Source organism: Grampus griseus (genome assembly GCF_964374135.1).
Source record: "Grampus griseus genome assembly, chromosome: 10".
Taxonomy (NCBI): domain Eukaryota; kingdom Metazoa; phylum Chordata; class Mammalia; order Artiodactyla; family Delphinidae; genus Grampus; species Grampus griseus.
In genome coordinates this window covers 39,736,868-39,758,462 of record NC_139004.1, presented here as the reverse complement: position 1 = coordinate 39,758,462, position 21,595 = coordinate 39,736,868, and the positions used below count along the sequence as shown (strand labels likewise).

General features: G+C 55.3%; 1 protein-coding gene and 1 pseudogene across 2 annotated transcripts in view; one reads left to right on the top strand and one right to left on the bottom strand.

Moving 5' to 3' along the window:
• ITPR3 (inositol 1,4,5-trisphosphate receptor type 3) overlaps positions 1-21,595 on the top strand; it is a gene marked incomplete at its 5' end in the record, with an annotated part of 66,658 nt that overhangs the window by 18,880 nt on the left and 26,183 nt on the right. The window contains 19 exons of the mRNA XM_082664675.1: positions 5,254-5,375; positions 6,994-7,080; positions 7,600-7,758; positions 7,947-8,045; positions 9,307-9,390; positions 9,999-10,145; positions 10,402-10,497; positions 11,057-11,107; positions 11,307-11,449; positions 12,690-12,789; positions 12,883-13,043; positions 13,659-13,800; positions 15,337-15,498; positions 17,854-18,026; positions 18,569-18,688; positions 19,083-19,265; positions 20,188-20,439; positions 20,527-20,671; positions 21,181-21,322. Coding sequence (XP_082520801.1) covers positions 5,254-5,375; positions 6,994-7,080; positions 7,600-7,758; positions 7,947-8,045; positions 9,307-9,390; positions 9,999-10,145; positions 10,402-10,497; positions 11,057-11,107; positions 11,307-11,449; positions 12,690-12,789; positions 12,883-13,043; positions 13,659-13,800; positions 15,337-15,498; positions 17,854-18,026; positions 18,569-18,688; positions 19,083-19,265; positions 20,188-20,439; positions 20,527-20,671; positions 21,181-21,322 — 2,568 coding nt within the window. The remainder of the gene's footprint in view (positions 1-5,253; positions 5,376-6,993; positions 7,081-7,599; positions 7,759-7,946; positions 8,046-9,306; positions 9,391-9,998; positions 10,146-10,401; positions 10,498-11,056; positions 11,108-11,306; positions 11,450-12,689; positions 12,790-12,882; positions 13,044-13,658; positions 13,801-15,336; positions 15,499-17,853; positions 18,027-18,568; positions 18,689-19,082; positions 19,266-20,187; positions 20,440-20,526; positions 20,672-21,180; positions 21,323-21,595) is intronic.
• On the bottom strand, positions 2,511-3,662 carry LOC309829071 (ubiquitin carboxyl-terminal hydrolase MINDY-1-like; annotated as a pseudogene). Its single transcript has 2 exons — positions 2,729-3,662; positions 2,511-2,515 (listed from the first exon to the last, which is right to left on the bottom strand). The product of its transcript is annotated as a ubiquitin carboxyl-terminal hydrolase MINDY-1-like (transcript).

The following is a 21,595-nucleotide window of genomic DNA, read 5'->3' as shown; positions in this document are numbered from 1 at the left end:
TACACCTCAAAACGTTGTGCAAACATCCATCGAGAATCTGCTCCCACGGCCCTCTCCCATCTCCACTGTTGTCCCTCCAGGTAACCACTTTCTTTAGTTTCTTACGCATCTTCCCGTGGTCCTTAATGCAACCGCAAACATATGTTCAGACTTCCCCGATTTTCTTACCCTGGGGTAGCATTCTATATGCACTGTTCTATTCTTTGCTGTTTTTACTTTATGAGTCTTACTGTGGATAGATCCTACTGGAGATCTTTCTATATTAGTATATAGAGGTCTTGAGCTCTCTTTCTCTCTCTTTTTTTCACTTAAAAACTCATATTTGTCCATATCCTGGACAACTGTGAAAACAGTGTTCCGATGGTTTACATAGTTTTAAGCATTTCAAAAATATTTTTTTTCAACTGTGGTGAATAGCCACGTGAAGTTTACCATCTTAACCACTTTTAAGTGTACAGGTCGGTGACATTAAGCACAGTCTCATCAGCCATCACCACCGTCCATCCACAGAACTGCTTTTCCTCTTGTAAAACCGAAGCTCTATATCCATTAAATAATAACTCCCCATTCCCAACCCATCCCTCACCCAACCACCGTCCGATTTTCCATCTGTATGAATCCGACTAGTCTTAAGTACGTCACATGAGCAGAATTGTACCTTATTTGTCGTTTTGTGGCTTATGTCACTTAGCATAACGGCTTCAAGGTTTACCCGGATTGCAGCCTGTGTCAGGGTTTCTGACCACCCCGCCCTCTCACGGCTCCATAGCTGTCCTTCATATGGCTCCATCGTAATTTATTTAACCAGTCCCCTCTGATGGGCACGTGGGCTGTTTCTAATCTTTATCATTCCCGACAGTGCAGTGAAGACCCTTGTCCCTTGTCATTTTGTACAAATGCAGCTGTGCTCTTGGAATGAAGGACCCGTGGGGAGATTGCTGTGTCCAAGGGAGGGGGCATCCGTGGCTCTGATCTTTTGTCTTGCGCCTTGTCCAACAGTGTAATAAGAGAAAGCAAACCCATTCACCCTTCTCATCGTTTCTTCTGCTTGCTACCCCAGGTTTTGCTTATTCCGGGAGAGTTTCTCTCTCGGCCCATCCCTCCACTTTCTCCCCTCCCCCTGCCCCCAGCAGCATGCTGTCGCTGTTGTAGATTCTCCACGGTCACCTTTATTAACCCAAGTATCATAGTCACACCTGAATTTCTCATCCTGTCAAGTCCTGCAGTGCTCTGCCTCACGTCTGCCTTCCACCAACCACGCGCCCTTTTAGTTTTACATCAAGACCGAATAAGCTTTGCATTCTCTTCTGTAACCGCAATGGGGTCTTCAGTGTTCTGTAAGTTGAGTCTAAATGTTAAAGATTAGAAACAGATGTTTACATGATTTATACAGGGTTTATGTGTAATTGTGGCTGGATAACTTTATTGCCTGTGATCTGTTCTTGTCTCGAATCCCCTGCTAGTGCTTTGCAGCCTTGGTTGGGCAGCAGAACCATTTGGGATCGGGGGTGGGGGTGGGGTGTGCCTTTCACGATGCATATCTGCAGGCCTTGACCCCTACCAAGATCTGTGGGGGAGCTGAGAGTTTGTATTTTTTAAATCTTCCCCCGCCCCAGATGATTCTGTGCAGTGGTAGTGAGTTTTTGGAGTATTGCATACCTTAGTTTCAGGGAATGTCAGCTGACTTTGCTAAAGGAATATCCTCTTGTCTGCAGCCTCACCAGCCCTGTGCCCCCGCACCCACAGGTGCATTCCCCCCAGCACACACAGTCCTTACGGTAGGACACCCCCCTGGACCCAGACTTTTCTCTTGGCCTTTGCTGCTGCTGGTCCTGCGTGGGCCCGGTCTCCTGGCTACCCTTTCACCCTCTGTCCTCTCTGCCCTTCTGCCCCACAATTTGGTGAGAAGGAAGGTTCTGGCCCCCCTTGGGTTTTGGACAGGGCCGCCTTTGGGCAAAGAGCACAGCAGAATAAAAGCATGGAGATGTGCATTGCTCATAGGGGTGGGCCACAAACATTTTAGAGGGCTCAGATCATTTATTCATTCAACAAGCTTTTTTTTTTTCGACTTGTGTTTCTTTTCTTTTTTTTAAACCGTTTTTAAAAATTGAAGTATAGTTAATTTACAATGTTGTGTTAGTTCCAGGTATACAGCACAATGATTCATTCAGTTATACATAATGTGTGTGCGTGCCTGCGTGTGTGTGTATATATATTCTTTTTCAGATTCTCTTACATTATAGGTTATTACAAGATATTGAATATAGTTCCCTGTGCTATACAGTAGGTCCTTGTTATTTATCTATTTTATTTTTTATTTTTTTCTCAGGAAAGAAGTTTTATTTCCAAACCCCTAGGAAGGCATTACACATAATGGAGATAGAAACCCAAATTAAACCTTGAAACAAACAGATGGCTGGATACGGGTGGGCCTGCAGGAGCAGAAAGTAGGGGAGATGTGTTCTAGACGGGGACCTCACCCTGCAGCCTGAGTCTGTATATTAATGTGACTATTCTGGGGAAGGGGAGTTGGGAATCAGAAATCCTCACCCCACCAACCCCAGTGTTGCCCGGGATGGTTGGGAGGAAGAGGAGGCAGCACGTTGGGGCAAAGACGTCACCAAGTCTGACCTTGGCATTTACTGCCTGCTCTGATCCCCAACATTCCATAAATAAGTTACCCTGCATATCTCAAGTTGAGCTGGGGAGCAAGCAGAATAGCCCCAACCTCTGAAAGCGGAGGCAGGGCAGCCTGGGACTGAGCGGGGCTCCAGGAGGACACAGTCGCACTCTTGCTTCGGCCTTTGCCGACACTCGGCAGCTGGGTGTCCATATGCGGCTCCTCTCCCCTGCGGTGACAGGGCCCGTGCTGACGCGGGCTGGGCTGCTTGGCGCTGTTGGTACGCCTCTTGCTGAGGTTGCTGGGCCAGCTCCAGGTCGCTAAGACCCAATGTGCCTCGCGACGGCTGCTGCTGCCGCAGGGACAAGGCGATCAGGTAGTCCTGGTCCACCTGCTGCTGCTTTTCTGGGGAGCCACTCCCACCTTCTGCTCCAGGTCCTTGCCCAGGGAGTGACTTAGGTGAAAGTCAGAGTCACAGAAACAGCTGTCTCCGTCCACGTTGCGCAGGCTCTCCCACACCACTTGCTCCTCCTGTAGAAAGCCCTGGTCGGTGACCAGTAGGTACAAGTGCCCCTTGTGCTTAGTCATAGTGCTAAAGTGGTCGTTCCGGAAAAAGATGCTAAGTTCGCCCTCCTTGGCAGTGTTGTTAGCTCACACAGACCATGGTGGGTCCGCTGCGCGGCGGTGGTCTCCAGGAACTGCTCTGTAGTCAGGCCTTCTGTCCCGAGGTTGGTGTCACCGGGGTGCTTGCAGGTGATGATTGGTTGTAACTCAGTTTCCCACCTGCACTCACAGCCTCAGGACTCTGTGGATCAACAAGCCAGCCGTGGTACAGAGGTACGCCTAGTAGGTCAAAGGCACTGCACTCGGGTGTATACTCAAAATCAGAGACACCTGTGAATAGCACATTGCCATCCAGACCTGTGGCCAGTTTAGGCAGCACTGTCATTGCATCGTCCACATTCTGCTGAAAATTAAGCTGAAGTCCTTCTGACTTCTCCTGGGGCTTGATGGACAGAAGGCAGTCTCCAAGGTGGGCCATGACCTCATCTGGTGCGATCACTTCCTTCTATTTAGCTATTTTATATATAGTAGTGTGTATCTGTTAATCCCAAACTCCTGATTTATCTCTCCCCCCAACACCCCCCATCCCCTTTGGTAACCATAAGTTTGTTTTCTGTGTCTGTGAGTCTCTTTCTGTTTTTTTTTTTTTTATTTCTGTTTTGTAAATAAGTTCATTTATCTCATTTTTTTAGATTCCATATGTAAGTGATATCATATGGTATTTGTCTTTCTCTCTCTGGCTTACTTCACTTAATATGATAATCTCTAGGTCCATCGATGTTGCTTCAAACAGCATTATTTCATTCTTTTTTATGGCTGAGTAGTATTCCATTGTGTATATATACCACATCTTCTTATCCATTCATCTGTCCATGGACATTTAAGTTGCTTCCATGTACTGGCTATTGTAAATAGTGCTGCTGTGAACACTGGGGTGCATGTATCTTTTCAAATTAGAGTTTTCTCCTGATATAAGCCCAGGAGTGGGATCAACAAGCATTATGTGACATATATATAAAGGAGGCATGAGGCAGGGCCCCGTCTCTGTGATCTGCTCCCCCAGGGACCCCTGTCCAGGTTCCCAGCACAACCGTCTTCCTGTGTTTCTGCTGTGGGAGCACTGCTGATTGTGGAGGCACTGCGGCCTGGGAGGGGTCTTAGAGGCTGTGAGCCCAGCCCTGTGCCCTCCTGGGATTCCCTCCTGTGACGGGGAGCTCACTGCCTCCCAGCACGGCTCGTGCTATCGTCAGGCCCAGTCCCCGTGCCAGCGTTTCACAGGGATCCAGAATCCTCTATCTCTTCACATCACACTTTAGAATAGGATTTTCCAACTCATGCCTCCTTTCCAGAAGTAGAAAAATCTGACATCCTTTCTGGAGTTTGGGCTTGTGAAAATCATTGATGCTTTATCTGTGTCCAGAATAAAAATCAGGTAATAAAGAACCTGTTTCTGGAATTCTGATTGGCACTCTCTTAGGTTGAGTTCCCTAGAAGCAGAGTCTACAGCGGGAGAATTATCGAGGAGGGGTCCCAGGAGGAGTGTGAGGGCGCCGAGCAGGGAGGTGGTTTCGGGGGAAGAGAGACCTTAGGAGGCTTATCCCACAGGGACCACTGCAGGTGGTCCCCTCCTGCTGCCAGTGGATGGAGGACACCCCTTGGGGGCTGGGGGGAATGTAACTTCCCAGGCATCTGTGGGCAAGATGGGGGTGGGCCAGAGAAAGGATGCTGATGTGAATGGTCAGCTGCCAATGTCCACAAAACCTGGACACAGACAGGGCATGGGGTGGTGGCCCAAGGGCCTCTGATAAATCTCCCGTGGGGAAGAGGGCACGCGTCCGCCTCCCAGGGGGGGTCCCACTCTCAGACCTGCTTCTGGGCCCCTCCATTCTACTCAGCACAATCCAGGATGCTCCCAGTTCCACGGGGGTCTTCTGACCACTGCCTCTCTACCCAAGAAGGGCGGCGGGGTGGGGAGAGCAGAGGTGGGCTTTGGGGGCAGGGCTGCAGGCCAGGGTTTTCCCCTGAGCCCCGCATGAACCGAGCTCCCTCCTTTTGCCCTCCCTCCTCAGACTGCCTCTTCAAGGTGTGTCCCATGAACCGCTACTCGGCCCAGAAGCAGTACTGGAAGGCCAAGCAGACCAAGCAGGACAAGGAGAAGATTGCCGACGTGGTGCTGCTGCAGAAGTTACAGGTGTGTGTGCACAGGTGTGTGCACGCGCAGGTGTGTGTACCCTGTCCCAGGCCACATGCCTCAGTGAACTGTGGACTGCACTTCAGCTGCCAGCCAGGCCTTCAGCTGGACACCACCGTGCAGTGAACGACCTGTGCAGCTGTACATGGAGTTACCAGGGGCTCCTAGAGATGGTGGCTCCAGCGAACCTGATTTAAGAACTAGTCTTAACCTCACCCCTCATTTTATAGAGTTGGAGCCTGGGGCCCTTCAAGGGGACCGGGCCATTGTGCTCATCCTATGAGTTGGCAGTGGGGCTTAGACGGCCCCTGGGTCTCTGGCCGACCTTGGTGTGTGGTGTGAGGGCCTGGTGGTTGCTCTCAGGCCTCTCAGTTTACATCCTGGGCAGTTCTCTCTGGACAGAGCTCAGGGCGTCCAGCCCAATCCCCATGGAAAAGAGAGTGGGAGGATTGGCTGTGGTCAGCAACTGTTGCAGCCTGCTTCTGAGACCCTCCCCCGGACCTGGGGCCCCGCCCCCCATCAGGCAGACCATGCTTCCCGGTATCCCCTTCTCTGAGGAGGTGGTGTGAAATGGGGAAAGGGTGGGCCCGGGTGGGCCCCACCCACAGCTGTGAACTGGGCTGGAAAGAGGGGGCTGGGTGTGGGCTGCTGAGCTCTGTTATAAATAAGGCCGTCCCTCATCCTGGGCTGGGGGCCGTCGCAGCTTCTTCCTGCTGCCGCCACAGGCCCAGGCTGAGCTGTGGGTCTGACTGGGCGTAGGGCATTCACGCGTGCGCAGACACTCAGAACCACACGTGGTCACACAGCCGTACACTGTAGGTTTGGGGAGAGTCACGTGGTACCTGGCGTGGCTCCCCAGCAGCCCTCCTCCCACCAGCCTCCGGCATGAGGCCCGGATAATGGGACTGAGGAGATGAAAGGGGCAGAGGGGCCACTGCCCTCAGAGAGAGCCGGTCTGACGGAGGAGACAGAGCCCCACCTCCAGGACCCCCCCGTCTGATGGAGGAGGCACAGTGTATCCTCGGGCAGCTTCCAGTCTAACGGGACAGAAGAACCTAAAATGGTGTCCCCAGTGGGATGCAAACCAAGTCCTGGCGGCATCAGGGTTGGATCTGTCAGAGTTGGATGTGGCTCGTCAGGGAAGGCTCCCTGGAGGCGGTGGGCTAGGAGCACACACAGTTTGGGGAGGGAGGGCCACAGAGGAGTGAGGGTGGAGGGGAGGAGGAAATGCTGCCAAGCACACCTGCCGGTGTCTGGGCTGGGCCAGGGGCCCCTGTTGGGGCACCAGGGGTCTGGTGAGGCAGGGGAGTGAGGCACAACTGTAGGTTATCTGCTGGGGGTGTTGGGGCGTAGGGGGCTCACAGGCCTGCTGGCTGCCCCCTCCAGAGGGAGGCGGCGAGGAGAGGCCTGAGGGGAGGAATCTGGTGCCGCTGGCTGTGTGCTGGACACACTCTGAGCCTCGTTCTCTCGTCGGTAGTGGGAGGAACAGGCCAGGTGGCCTCAGGAGGGTCACTCTGGGTGCAGTGCCAGGACCTGCATTGTGTGGGGGGTGGGAAGATGTGTCCCTTCAGTAGCAGGCTTCTGGGCCCGCCCTCCACCTCTGTGCATGTCTGTGCAGCATGCGGCCCAGATGGAGCAGAAGCAGAATGACACAGAGAACAAGAAGGTGCATGGGGACGTCGTGAAGTACGGCAGTGTGATCCAGGTGTGACGCCGGGGCAGGTGTGGGGGTGAGGGGTGCCAGTGCCATGGCACCAGCCAACCTGGGACTGTCTCTGTGACTGCACGTCTGCCTCTACGTGTGCCCGTTGCCGTGTGGCCTGAATGGCTGTGTGCACGGGTGTGTGTTCAGCACTGTGGCCACCAGCACAGATCTGGAGCCCCGAGGTCCAGGTTCACATCTTGGCTCTGTGACCTGGGCCAGCTACTTCACTTCCCTGGGCCTCTGTTTCCCCAACTGGACAATCAGGCCAGTGACAGTACTTCCCTCTGGTTGCTGTAAGGTTCCTCGAGCTACTACTCTTAGGGTGTTTAGAACAGCGCTAGCTCTTTGTGTGATCACCCGGGTGCTGGACTGGGTGTGTGATTGTGCGTGTGGCCATGTTTGTCTCGGTCTGTTTGTCCAAGGGTCCAGTGTGCCCCCCAGCCCCCCGCTTTCTGATGGGCTGGCCTCCTGGGGTGACCTCACTCCCCCCCCACTGCTTGGCCCCCCGCCGCCTCTCAGCTCCTGCACATGAAAAGTAACAAGTACCTGACCGTGAACAAGCGGCTGCCGGCCCTGCTGGAGAAGAACGCAATGCGGGTGACGCTGGATGCCACGGGCAACGAGGGCTCCTGGCTCTTTATCCAGCCCTTCTGGAAGCTGCGGAGCAACGGGGACAATGTGAGGACAGGGCTGGGGGGAGGGGCCTGCTGGAAGGCGCAGGCCACAGCACCAGGGGGGCTTCTCCAGGGTCTTTGGTGTGGGGGCTGCATGAGCTCATGCCTGTTTCTTAGGGGGCAGACTGGCCAGAGGGAAGCCTGGGGGCCCGGCCGTCCCCACCCTCACTCTGCTGCATTCTGTCCCCATAGGTGGTTGTCGGGGACAAGGTGATCCTGAACCCTGTCAACGCTGGGCAGCCTCTGCATGCCAGCAACTATGAGCTCAGCGACAATGCTGGCTGCAAGGAGGTGAGCGGGGCGCTGGGCTGAGATAGGCTGGGGTCAGGGGCCCCTCACGGGAGTGCTTGCACCTGGACAAGTGTCTCCCGAGCTACAAAGAAACTGTAAGGGACTAAACCTACCCGCACCCATGCACAGTCAGGGCAACGATGAACAATAAGATACAAAAACGCCAAAAACCAGCTGCCACTTCTGAGGTCCCAGGAGCAAAAGCCAGGCACTGCACATGATGCCCGCACCACCGTGGGGGCGGGCAGATCGCCTAAGCCACGCCTCCGACCTAACCCATGGATCCGCCCCTGACCTCAGCCCATTTAAGGGACCAGCTTCCCCGGCCTCAGGGAGCAAGCAAGGGCATCTGTTCCTTGTTTTCACTCCCTCGTGCTGTAGCCTTGCCTGAATTTCTCATCTGGTCTCTTACCTATTTCTCCTGATTAAAGAGGCCAAGAACCTGGGGTGGTAACAGGGTGGTGGGCTGATATAGGCTGGGACCTAGGACCCTTTATGGGAGTGCTTGCCCTTGCACCTGGACAAACATCTCCTCAGGCAACAAAATACAAAGAAACTCTAAGAGACTAAAAGGAACTGCACGCGTGTGCACGCGTGCACAGTTGGGGCAAGTTGTGAAAAGTAAGGTACAAAAAGGCGGAAAAAACCAACTGCCATTTCTGAGGTGCTGGGAGCAAAAGCAGGGTACTGTGCCGGGCACCACCAAGGGGGCGGGCAGGCCACCTAAATCGCCCCTCCGGCCCCATCCATGAACCCGTCCCCCGCCCCCCACCCCGCCATATAAGAAGAGTGAGCAGGGCCACCTGTGTCTTATTTTCCCTCCCTAGTGCTGAAGTAGGAGTCCTGCTAAAGCCTTGGCTGAAATTTTCATCTGGACTCTTACTCATTTCTGTTGATTAGAGTCCAAGGACACTGGTTGATAACAGGGCCAGCCCGGCAGCGGATGGGTGTCCACGTAGCCACCCCCCCCCCCAGGTTGCTTCCTCCAGTCCTGTCTACAGCTGGAGGGGCTGGGTGGGCCTCCCTGCTCCCTGCTCCCTGCCTGTCTCCCAGTGTCTGCCTACATTCTCCACCCCACTGGGTGGCGGCCCCAGGGCAGCTGGGCTGGGGTCTGGGGGCCCTGGTTGGGAGAAGACACCCCCCTGTGCTCTAATGGGGGCTGAGCTGGCCTCCCCTCACCCGCTTCGGGTCTTAGGCACAGGCCCACTCCCCAGCGGCTGGGGGCCTGCCCGGCCTCACGGGCCTCTGTGCGCTTCCGCAGGTCAACTCTGTGAACTGCAACACCAGCTGGAAGATCAACCTGTTTATGCAGTTCCGAGACCACCTGGAGGAGGTGTTGAAAGGGGTAAGGACTGGGAACTCCCCGGAAACAGCCCCGCCCTACCCCCACAGGTCCCCCTGCCTGCCTGCCCCCACCTTCCAAGCACCCAGCTCTGCTCCCTGTCTGGCCCTCCCCTCCATGCTGCCCCTTCTCTGCCTCTGCACCCCCATCCGGCCTCCCTCCACTCCCACAGGGCCCTACCCAGCGGCCCCAGCTGGTCCTCCGCTTCTCTTGTCTCTGGCCTCACAACCCCCCTGTCCATCCTTTCCCAGTCCTGGCTGCTCTCACTTTGCTGTCTTGCTAAGGGGGTGGCAGTGGAGTGGGGGTCCCCATCCCCCCACCGTGGGGTGGGCCCAGATTCTTTGAGCACCCTGTGCCCTCGACACCTCTCCACGGTTCTAGGCCAGGCCCCCTGCCCTTTGTGCCCTCTCGGACAAGGATGCGAGGCTGTCGGGTCGGGGCCTGTAGGACATAAGGGGTTGGCAGGAGGGGCCGCCCTCTCGGAGGGCTAGGTGTGCACCCCACCCTTGGCTTGCTGGCTCAAGAAGGAGCTGCGCCAGTATCTGAGACAGGTGGGCTCCTCCCCCGGGAGGGTCCTTGTCTGCCCCGAGCCCACGCCCTGCCGCCTGCAGGGAGACGTGGTGCGGCTGTTCCATGCGGAGCAGGAGAAGTTCCTGACGTGCGATGAGTACAAGGGCAAGCTGCAGGTGTTCCTGCGCACCACGCTGCGCCAGTCCGCCACCTCGGCCACCAGCTCCAATGCCCTCTGGGAGGTGGAGGTCAGATCCCTGCTTCCGGCGCCTGGGCCCCAGCCCTCCTCTGCAGCCCTGGGCTTCCCCCGCTCCTCCTCCCCCTCTAGGGTGGGAGGTCCACCCCCATCCGTCTCTCGTCTGAGCCCCTCTGCAGCCAAGGGGCCAGAGAGGGTCCCAGAGCCATCCACCCAGAGCTCTCCAGGCCTGCGGTGCCCCTCCCCGCCATGCCTCCCCTTCCCCAGCCAGCCCCTCCTTCCAGCCTGACACCCCTGCCCCCCGCCAGGTGGTCCACCATGACCCCTGCCGTGGAGGAGCTGGCCACTGGAACGGCCTGTACCGCTTCAAGCACCTGGCCACGGGCAACTACCTGGCTGCTGAGGTGAGTGGGGAGGCAGAGGGCATCCTGGGAGCTCAGGCCGTGCGTGCACGAGCATGTGTGCCTGGCACACGTCTGCACAGAGATACATGTGTCTGTGGACCCTGGCTTCTCTGCACTCATGCATCTACTTAACAAATATTGTCAAAGACGTGCATGACTATGAATAAGTCTCACAAATATGACTGTGTCTCCTACTATGTGCCAGGAGCTATTCTAGGCACTGAGGATACAGCAGTGAGCATGACGCCCAGCCCTTGTGGAACTTACATTCCACGTCCTTGTCTGTCCGTAACGCACAGGCTTGTGTATATTGGGGCATTCATGTGTGTATGTCCGTGTCCATCTGTGGGTCTTTGGAGAGGGGCCGTGAGGGCAGGGCCTGGGGCTCTAGTTGGTGCCTCCTCCATGTCAACAAGGAGTGGCATGAGTTTGGGGGCTGGGATGGGCACCCTTGGGAGGTTGGGGGGGTTCCTGACTGCCCCAACCCAGGGCCACATGTAGACTGTATTTTGGAGTGGGGGTCATGTGGATAGCCCCCCTATCTTGTACCTCTGAGCAGGAGAACCCCAGCTACAAGGGTGACGCCTCTGATCCCAAGGCAGCGGGAACGGTGAGGACCAGAGAAGGGTTCCAGGACCGGGAAGAGTGACTGTGCACAGCTCTGGGGTGGGCGGGGGTGGGGCCGGGGAGGCCGCGAAACCCTGGGAGGTGGGCTGGAGGGAGACGGCCTCTCAGGTGGGATCCTGGGTGGTTTCAGGGGGCCTGAGAGGAGGAAGGGGCTCCTGCCTGAGTTGAGGTCCTCACCACAGGGTGCCCAGGGCCGCACAGGTCGCCGGAACGCTGGGGAGAAGATCAAATACCGCCTGGTTGCTGTGCCCCACGGCAACGACATTGCTTCTCTGTTCGAGCTGGATCCCACCACGCTGCAGAAAACCGACTCCTTCGTGCCCCGGTAGGTAGGCGCTGTGTGCCTGGGCGCCGGCGGGGGTGCCCAGGCTGGCACCTGGACTCCCTGCACCCCCCACTCCTCTGTCCTTCTGAGGTCCTTTGGCCTCAGGACCTGCCATGAGTTGCCCCTCTGGGGATGCAGCTCTGAGGCCTGTAGGCAGCTCACCACCACTGAATGCTTGCCATGTGCCCGGCCCTGGGCCCTGCACCCTGGGTGCCGCCTTGTGCTAGTTCTTCATCAAAATGCCTTTGCTCCAGGGCTTCCCTGGTGGCGCAGTGGTTGAGAGTCTGCCTGCCGATGCAGGGGACGCGGGTTCGTGCCCCGGTCTGGGAAGATCCCACATGCCGCGGAGTGGCTGGGCCCGTGAGCCATGGCCGCTGGGCCTGTGCGTCTGGAGCCTGTGCTCCGCAACGGGAGAGGCCACAACAGTGAGAGGCCCACATACCGAAAAAAAAAAAAAAGCCGTTGCTCCAGTGTTCTTTAAAGCCACTCAGCCTGGGGCTCAGGCACGGGCGGCATGACAGCTTGTCCAGGGTGCATTGGATGTGACGGCTGGACCTCCTGACATTTAAGGCCCCCCCAACCCCGAGATTCTAAAATGTAACATCAAGAAACTTCCTGGGTGTCAAGCAGGCTTTAGCATTGACTGGCTGGCTGATCTCAGGCAGCTGACTCTGTCACTTTGCCCCAACTTCCTCACCTGTGAAGTGAGACTATCAAGTTGCCCGTCAGCAGGGCTGATGGGAGAATTCATTGAATCACTGTAGGCCCGCGATCCCTTATCGGAAACTTGGGGCCAGGTGTACTTGGAGATTCAGGTTATTTTTCATTTCTGAATGTTAATTGTATTTCATAATCAAAGACAGGAGTACTTCCGCCGTGAAAATACTACATGCGTAGTTGACACTAGGTGGGATAGTTTAAATAGCCTCATTTGTCCCAATAAATTTGGGTCCTGAGCTTGTAATTAAGCCTGGGCTTTCAGAGCTTCGTTCTGGGGAGACTGGGCAAGGCATGTGGGCCTGGCAAAGCGCAGCAGTTAGTACAGGGCCTGGGGGCCGTGTTGCTGGTCTCTCTTCTCTGGCTCAGGCTCCTCACCTGGAGGGGACCTGTGCCTCTGTCCCACGGCTGCTGGGTGTGGAGGCAGGTGGAAGATGGGAAGCCCCAGGGGTTAGAGCGGGCAGACTGCCGGGTTACGCTCCGTGGCGCACTCCCCCTGCTCTGTCCGCCCCCCTGCCCGCAGGAACTCGTATGTCCGGCTGCGGCACCTCTGCACCAACACGTGGATCCAGAGCACCAACGTGCCCATTGATGTCGAGGAGGAGCGACCCATCCGGCTCATGGTGTGGGGCCCATCGGGGCTAGGGGGCTGGGCTGGGGGCTGGGCTGGGGCCCAGGCTGGTCCCTGAGTGCCCTGCTGACCTCTGTCCCTGCAGCTGGGCACGTGCCCCACCAAGGAGGACAAGGAAGCCTTCGCCATTGTGTCGGTTCCTGTGTCCGAGATCCGAGACCTGGACTTTGCCAATGACGCCAGCTCCATGCTGGCCAGCGCCGTGGAGAAACTCAACGAGGGCTTCATCAGCCAGAATGACCGCAGGTGGGCCTCAGGGGCAGGGTTGCCGCGGTTTCCTGAGAGCCCTTGTCCTCCTGGGGCCTGTGTTTCACAAACAAAGGAGTCACAAAGCAGAATCTGGATAGGCTGGGTGGGGGCAGGGTGCCAGAGGTGGGGACTGGTCCCTGTGGGCCCCTGGCTGACCTTGGACCCCAGCCTCACTGCTCACATACTCCAAGAACTAGCCTTGTGATGGAGCCATCATTACCCCTGTTTTACTGATGGTGGGATTGAAGCTCAGAGAGGTTAAGAGACTTGCCCAAGGTCACACAGCTAGGAAGTGGTGGATGGAAATGCAGAGCCCTTCACATCAAACACCCTGCCTGTGCCCTATTGGTTCTTTCCAGATCGGAGTATCCTGAGATTCTTTGTCTAGAGGGCACTTTGGATCCAGGATGGGTGGGGTGAGGGGTGTGTTTGGATAGCAGTTCGGGGTGAAGCTGGGAGAGAAATGGAAGGCAGATGATGGGCTCTGTGCTGTGACAGCAGGGCTGGCACGTGCGGAAGGGCTGGTTGCCCCAGGGGGCATGTGACGGGGGTCCTGGGGGGTGCCCAGGGTCAGCACCTCACACTCGTCACCCCTGGCGTCCCTTCGTGAAGATTTGTTATCCAGCTGCTGGAGGACCTGGTGTTCTTCGTCAGCGACGTCCCCAACAACGGGCAGAACGTGCTGGACATCATGGTTACCAAGCCCAACCGGGAGCGGCAGAAGCTGATGAGAGAGCAGAACATCCTCAAACAGGTGGCCATGCACATGCATGGGGGTGGGCGGCCTCGGGGAAAGGCCAGTGACCAGGGAACAGGACACCTTTTTTTTTTTTTTTTTTTGGCCGCACGGCATGTGGGATCTTAGTTCCCTGACCAGGGATTGAACCTATTCCCCCAGCATTGGAAGCACGGAGTCCCAACCGCTGGACCGCCAGGGAAGTTCACTCCTGCTTTTTTTTTTTAATTTTGGGAACAGGACGTTTTGTGAACGTGAGCTTGCCTTTTCCCATCTCCAGCTGAGCTGCAGTCTCCCTGATGTTTCTCATCAATTCCTTTTAAAAATTAAAAAAAATATTATTATTATTTTAAAAAAATGGAGGTATGGTTGATCTTATCATCTCTTAAAAAAAAAAACAACACCCACAATATTTATTGCGCTCTTACCATGTACCAGGCACTGCCCTAAGTGCCCTACATGAATCGACTCATTTGATCCTCCCAACCTGGGGAGAGCTTATTTATTAATCATTATCCCCATTTTACCCATGAGGAAACGGAGGCACGCAGAAGTTGGAGTAACTTGACCGAGAATCCACAGCTAGGAAACAGCAGGGCCAGGATTTGCACTCAGATATCAGGCTGAGAACTTGAGCTTTTTCTTTTTTTAATAAATTTATTTATTTTATTTATTTATCTTTGGCTGTGTTGGGTCTTTGTTGTTGCGCATGGGCTTTGTCTAGTTGCGGCGAGCGGGGGTTACTCTTCGCTGCGGTGAGCGTGCTTCTCGTTGCAGTGGCTTCCCTTGCTGCAGAGCATGGACTCTAGGCACGTGGGCTTCAGTAGTTGTGGTACGCAGGCTCAGTAGTTGTGGCACACGGGCTCAGTAGTTGTGGCTCTAGAACGCGGGCTTGGCGTTTGTGGTGCATGGGCTTAGCTGCTCTGCGGCACGTGGGCTCTTTCCAGACCAGGGCTTGAACCCATGTCCCCTGTATTGGCAGGCAGATTCTTAAACAGTGCGCCACCAGGGAAGCCAAAACTTGTGCTTTTTTAAAAAAAATTTTTTCTAAATTTTTATTATGAAAATTTTCAAACGTTGGGAAAGTATTGAAAGAATAGTACAACAAACACTGCCTGAATTCACTTGTTACCACTTTGCCAGCCTGGCTTTATATAATCCTACATCCCCACATCCATCCTTTTGGACAAGGCAGGCCTGTGTCTGGTCTCTTAAGCTCTGGCCACACGGGCCTGGCCTGCCTTTTCTCTTAGCCTCAGACCCCTGAGCTGCAGTGAGCCGCAGCTCTTCCCCCAGAGGCTGAGCCAGGCCCAAGATCTGAGTTGGGATTAGAATTCACGTTGGGGAGGGACAGGCTGAGGCCAGCGTTGGGATTCCAGCCAGGAGAGGGGAGTGAGTAAGGGGTGGGCGGGGGTCATGGTCTAGCTTAGAATCAGCTCAGGGTTAATGTCAGGGTGGCTTCCAGGCAGGGTCAGTTTCGGGCTTAGGATTCTTGGGACAATTAGGGGTGCAGGCAGATGTAGGGATCCCTCCTGACTCTCCCTGCTTCCCTAGATCTTTGGCATTCTGAAGACCCCGTTCCGTGACAAGGGGGGTGAGGGCCCCCTGGTGCGGCTGGAGGAGCTTTCGGACCAGAAGAACGCCCCCTACCAGCACATGTTTCGCCTGTGCTACCGCGTGCTGCGCCACTCCCAGGAGGACTACCGCAAGAACCAGGTGGGCTGCCCGCCGCCTGGACTGCTGCCCCTTCACCTGCTGGCCGGCTCGCTCCCTCCCTCCCTCCTGCTCTCATCACTCAGCACGTGTTCACCAAGGCGCACCCACGGTGTGCCAAGCGCCGTCTCAGGCCCCAAGGATGAGGATGCTGCAGGGAACCAAACCAGATAGTGGGGCTGTCCTCACAGCGCACAACCTGGCTCCATCCTTAGAGGGGCCTCATGCTGGGTTTAACTCTCCACTGTGGCTGTCTTGAAATTCTTAATTTTTGAACAAGAGTCTTGCTATTTCTTTTTTTTTTTTTTTAATATTACCTCTGGTTTATTTATTTTTGACATATAGTTGATTTACAATGTTGTATGAATTTCTACCATACAGCAAAGTGATTCAGTTATACATACATATACATTCTTTCTTTAATAGTCTTTTCCATTATGGTTTATCATAGGATATTTTTTAAAAATTAATTAATTAATTTATTTATTTTTGGCTGCATTAGGTCTTCGTTGCTGCGTGCAGGCTTTCTCTAGTTGCGGCAAGCGGGGGCTACTCTTTGTTGCAGTGTGCAGGCTTCTCATCGAGGTGGCTTCTCTTGTTGCAGAGTATGGGCTCTAGGCGCGTGGGCTTCAGTAGTTGTGGCATGCGGGCTTAGTTGCTCCACGGCATGTGAGATCTTCCCGGACCAGGGCTCAAACCTGTGTCCCCTGCATTGGCAGGCGGGTTCTTAACCACTGTTCCACCAGGGCAGTCCTATCATAGGATATTGAATATAGTTCTCTGTGCTCTACAGTAGGACCTTGTTGTTCATGCATTCTATATATAAAAGCTTACATCTGCTAACCCCAACCTCCCACTCTGTCCCTCCCCGAACCCCCTCCCCCTTGGCAACCACCAGTTTGTTCTCTATGTCCGTGAGTCTGTGTCTGTTTCATGGATAAGTTCATTTGTGTCATATTTTAGATTCCACATATAACTGATATCATATGGTATTTGTCTTTCTCTTTCTGACTTACTTAGTATGATAATCTCTAGTTGCACCCATGTTGCTGCAAGTGGCATTATTTCGTTCTTTTTTTATGGCTGAGTAGTGTTCCATTGCATATATATACCACATCTTCTTTATCTACTTATCTGTTGATGGACATTTAGGTTGTTTCCATGTCTTGGCTATTGTAAATAGTGCTGCTGTGAACATAGGGGTGAACATATCTTTTTGAATTATAGTTTTGTCTGGATATGTGCCTAGGAGTGGGATTGCTGGATCATATGGTAATTCCATTTTTAGTTTTCCGAGGAACCTCCATACTGTTCTCCATAGTGGCTGCACCAACTTACATTCCCACCAAGAGTGTAGGAGGGTTCCCTTTTCTCCACACCCTCTCCAGCATTTGTTATTTTTAGACTTTTTAATGATGGCCATTCTGAGTGGTGTGAGGTGATACCTCATTGTAGTTTTGATTTGCATTTCTCTAATAATTAGTGATGTTGAGCATCTTTTCATGTGCCTATTGGCCATCTGTATTTCTTCTTTAGAGAAATGTCTATTTAGTTGTTCTGCCTATGTTTTGATTGGGTTGTTGTTTTTTTTTGTTGTTGGGTTGTATGAGCTGTTCGTATAGTTTGGAAATTAAGCCCTTGTCGGTCGCATCATTTGCAAATATTTTCTCCCATTCTGTAGGTTGTCTTTTCGTTTTGTTTATGGTTTCCTTTGCTGTGCAAAAGCTTTAAATTTGATTAGGTCCCATTTGTTTATTTATTTTTTTATTTCTTTTGCCTTGGGAGACTGACCTAAGAAAACATTGGTACGATTTATGTCAGAGAATGTTTTGCCTATGATCTCTTCCAGGAGTTTTATGGTGTCATGTCTTATATTTAAGTCTTTAAACCATTTTGAGTTTATTTTTGTGTATGGTGAGAGGGTGTGTTCTAACTTCATTGGTTTACACGCACTGTCCAACTTTCCCAACGCCACTTGCTGAAGAGACTTCTTTTTCCCATTGTACATTCTTGCCTCCTTTGTCAAAGGGTAATTGACTGTAGGTGTGTGGGCTTATTTCTGGGAAGAGTCGTGCTATTTCATTTTTACCGGGCCCCACCAATCATGTAGCTGGCCCTGCCAAACAGACAGGGTCCCTCCCTCGTGGGGGTTTCACTCTGGTAGGGAGATGGATGGTGAGCTAAATAACTATATTACATAAAACTGCCCTCTGCCCGGAGCTGGCATCCTCTCCTGGACCCCTTAGCTTCCTAGGGTTGGGGTCCCCTGCCGGTGTCGGGTCCTTGTCTGGGGCCCTGGAAGCGGTGTTCTGGAGCAGAGCTGGGCTCCCTGTGACCCCCAGCCCGGCCACCCCCCAGGAGCACATCGCCAAGCAGTTCGGGATGATGCAGTCCCAGATTGGCTATGACATCCTGGCCGAAGACACCATCACGGCCCTGCTGCACAACAACCGCAAGCTCCTGGAGAAGCACATCACCAAGACGGAGGTGGAGACCTTCGTCAGCCTGGTGCGGAAGAACCGGGAGCCCAGGTGGGCCCCCCTCCCCCGCCATACCACCCCCCTCCCCCCTCCCACTGCTGCCCAGGGGAGAAAGCTGCTGGTGCTGGCTGTTACATATTGAAATCCTTCTGCACTTGTTGATAAACTGCCACCTCTCTGAGGCCCTGGCCCCCCCAGCCCCTCCCTATGTCCCCTCCCATATTTGGCCCAACCTAGCAACAAGGGGGTTGACTCCTGGTAGAGCAGGAGGCCCCCAGACCCTTCTCCAGCGGCCAAGCCAGTGCCTGCATTGGATCAGTTAAATATTTTGAATATCACTCCTTCCTTGTGTCTCCTTTCCTCTGACCCCCTGGACTCCCATCGAGCCCCAGGGTGATGACTGTGGGTCATCCCTCCCCGGGGAGCCGGGAGTCCACATCCCTGTCTACAAGCTTTGAGAAGGTTGCAGGAGCAGCAAACTCCAAGTGCCAGGGAGCTGGTGCTGCCAGCTGGGGAAGGAGCAGGGTGGGCTTTGTCCCCACTGGGGGGCCACCTCTGAGTCCCTCACCCCACCCCTGCTGACACCACTCCAGGTTCCTGGACTACCTCTCTGACCTGTGTGTGTCCAACCACATCGCCATCCCCGTCACCCAGGAGCTCATCTGCAAGTGTGTGCTGGACCCCAAGAACAGTGACATTCTCATCCAGACCGAGTGAGCCGGCTGCGCTGTCTCCTACCTGCAGCTCACATCCCCCCCCCAGGCCTCCACCCTGCCCGGACCCCCCGCTGCCTTAGAGCTGGGGCCCTGTCTGGGTTCACGCTAGAACCTGCAGGCTCTCTGCAGATACCCAGTACCTGCTGTGTGGCCAGCTCGGAGCTCGGCACTGTGTGGGGGAGGGGATGGGGGCACAGAGGAGAATGAGCCCAGGCCCCTGCCTTCCAGAAGCTCATGGTCTGTCTGGGGTCGCAAGCTGGAGGTGGGTCCCACAGGGGAGGCAGCCTGACTGGCCCTCAGCCCAGCTCTGGGAGGGGAGGTCTGTGTGGCCGGGGGTGCTCGGGGAGGGCTCTGGGCCCCGCTCCCTGTGATGGGTTCCGTCGGTTTGCAGGCTTCGGCCCGTGAAGGAGATGGCGCAGTCCCTTGAGTACCTGAGCATCGAGTACTCAGAGGAGGAAGTGTGGCTCATGTGGACCGACAAGAACAACGAGCACCATGAGAAGAGCATCAGGCAGCTGGCCCAGGAGGCGCGGGCCGGCAACGCCCACGATGAGAACGTGCTCAGCTACTACAGGTGCCTCATGCTCCTCCCAGGGGGCCTCGCCAGGCCCTGCCCCGGGACGAGCCCCAGCAGCTTCGCGGGGGCTCCTGCCTCTGCCTTCACCAGGGAGGCTAAGTGATGGGTGACTGGGCGGCCCGAGGAGCACTGGGTGGCCTGAGGCCGGGCTCAGCACAGTGGTGAGGCCTGAAACAAACCCACACCTGTCCCCATACATTCGTATTTAAAAAATAAGAATACTAGATAACACTCATCAAGGGCTCACTGTCTGCTGGGCACTGGTCAAAACACTCACCCAATCACTCATTTCAGCCTCACGACAACCCTGTGAAGTAGAGACTATCATTACTCGCATTATAAAGTTGGGGAGACAGGCACAGAGAGGTAAAGGAACTTGCCCAAGGTGACACAGCTGTAAGCAGGGAGCCACAATCCAAACCCAGGCTGCCTGGCCATGGAGCCTGGGGTAGGTAATGCAGGCCTCCGAGGAGGAGGCAGAGGGCATGACTTGGTGCAGAACAAAGCTTCCTACAGCCTTCATTTCTATAGCTCTTCCACCCTGGTCTTGCACCCTCCCCTCCTCTGTCTCCCAGTCTTGCCCTCAACCCCCTGCCCGAGCAGGGTTCCTCTTACCGAGCTCTCCTCCCTTCCCCCTCCCAGCCTTTCTCTGTGCCATCCCTCTTCCCATGAAGACCTGTCCTGGCTGAGCCAGAAGCACCTTCCTCCTTAGCAAAGAGGGGAGATTTGCTATTACTCAATCCCAGACTGTGTTTCTGTCCACTTGGCTTGCTCAGAATTGGGTTCTGTTACGGTGGCTGGTGCGTGGTTTAACCTAAGTCCCTTTGCCACTTTCTCAAGTCCTCAGCAGGCCCAGGCCTGTGCCAGCAGCCCTTGCGAGCCCACCTGCCACGTCCTCACCGTCCTCCCTGTCCCGCAGGTACCAGCTGAAGCTCTTTGCCCGCATGTGCCTGGACCGGCAGTACCTGGCCATCGATGAGATCTCTCAGCAGCTGGGCGTTGACCTCATCTTCCTGTGCATGGCGGACGAGATGCTGCCCTTTGACCTGCGTGCCTCCTTCTGCCACCTGATGCTGCATGTGCACGTGGACCGTGACCCCCAGGAACTGGTCACGCCCGTCAAGTTCGCCCGCCTCTGGACTGAGATCCCCACGGCTATCACCATCAAGGAGTGAGCTGGGTGGAGGCGGGTGGGCAGGGTTCGGCGGGAGGGGGAGGATCTCAGGGGACCCTCATGCCTCGCTGCCTCCACCCCCAGCTATGATTCCAACCTCAACGCCTCCCGAGATGACAAGAAGAACAAGTTTGCTAGCACCATGGAGTTCGTGGAGGACTACCTCAACAACGTGGTCAGCGAGGCCGTGCCCTTTGCCAATGAGGAGAAGAACAAGCTCACCTTTGAGGTGGGCTGGGGTCAGCAGCACGCTGGCTTGCCCCCTCCTGGGTCTTGGTCACTCCCCAGGGTAGGGTATGGGATATACGACCTCACTTCCCTCAGTGCCCCCGCCACTGCAGGGAGACCTCATAGATCGCTGGGAGGGAGGCGTCTCTCCTGACGCCCCGGAGAGGGCTGCCTCCCCCTCGTCCACTCACCACATCAGCCCAGGGCTGGGTCACGGGCCCCTGGCAGGAGCCACCCGCCACTTCTTGCATTTCTGCCCTGTCCTCCCCACAGTGGCCTCCTCTGCAGGCCTCTCTTCCTCGGTAACCCTCTGGGGTCAGGCTGCCCTTGTCTGGGACTCTTTGGTTCCGTGTCCATGCAGCCTTGACATCCTAGAGCCTTTCCCGAGGAATCTGTCCCTCATTATACTCCCTGGGCTGGCCTCACCCACAAGACCACGCCCTTCATGAGGCCCCACCCACCACACTTTGGCCCCACCCACACTCACCTCGGCCCCACCCCTCTCCGCAGGTGGTCAGCCTGGCGCACAACCTCATCTACTTCGGCTTCTACAGCTTCAGCGAGCTGCTGCGGCTCACACGCACTCTGCTGGGCATCATCGACTGCGTGCAGGGCCCCCCAGCCATGCTGCAAGTCTATGAGGACCCAGGCGGTGAGGCTTTGCTCCGCCGGGCCATCCGCTACCCACCCTAGTGTTTCTCAGTCTCCTTTTACCTTTCCCATCAACCCTCCTGTGCCTCCTGCCTCCTGGCTCTTCTGCCAGTGAGTGTCTTAAGCCCCAGTCTCCTCCAGCCTTGGCTGGACCAGAGAGGCCCCCTGCCTAGGCACTGTGGAGACCCTGGGGTCTGGGCGAGTTGCCTTCCTACATAGCCTGGTTTTGAGGGAGATAATGACACCCTGCAGGGGAGCTCCCAGTCAGATGGGG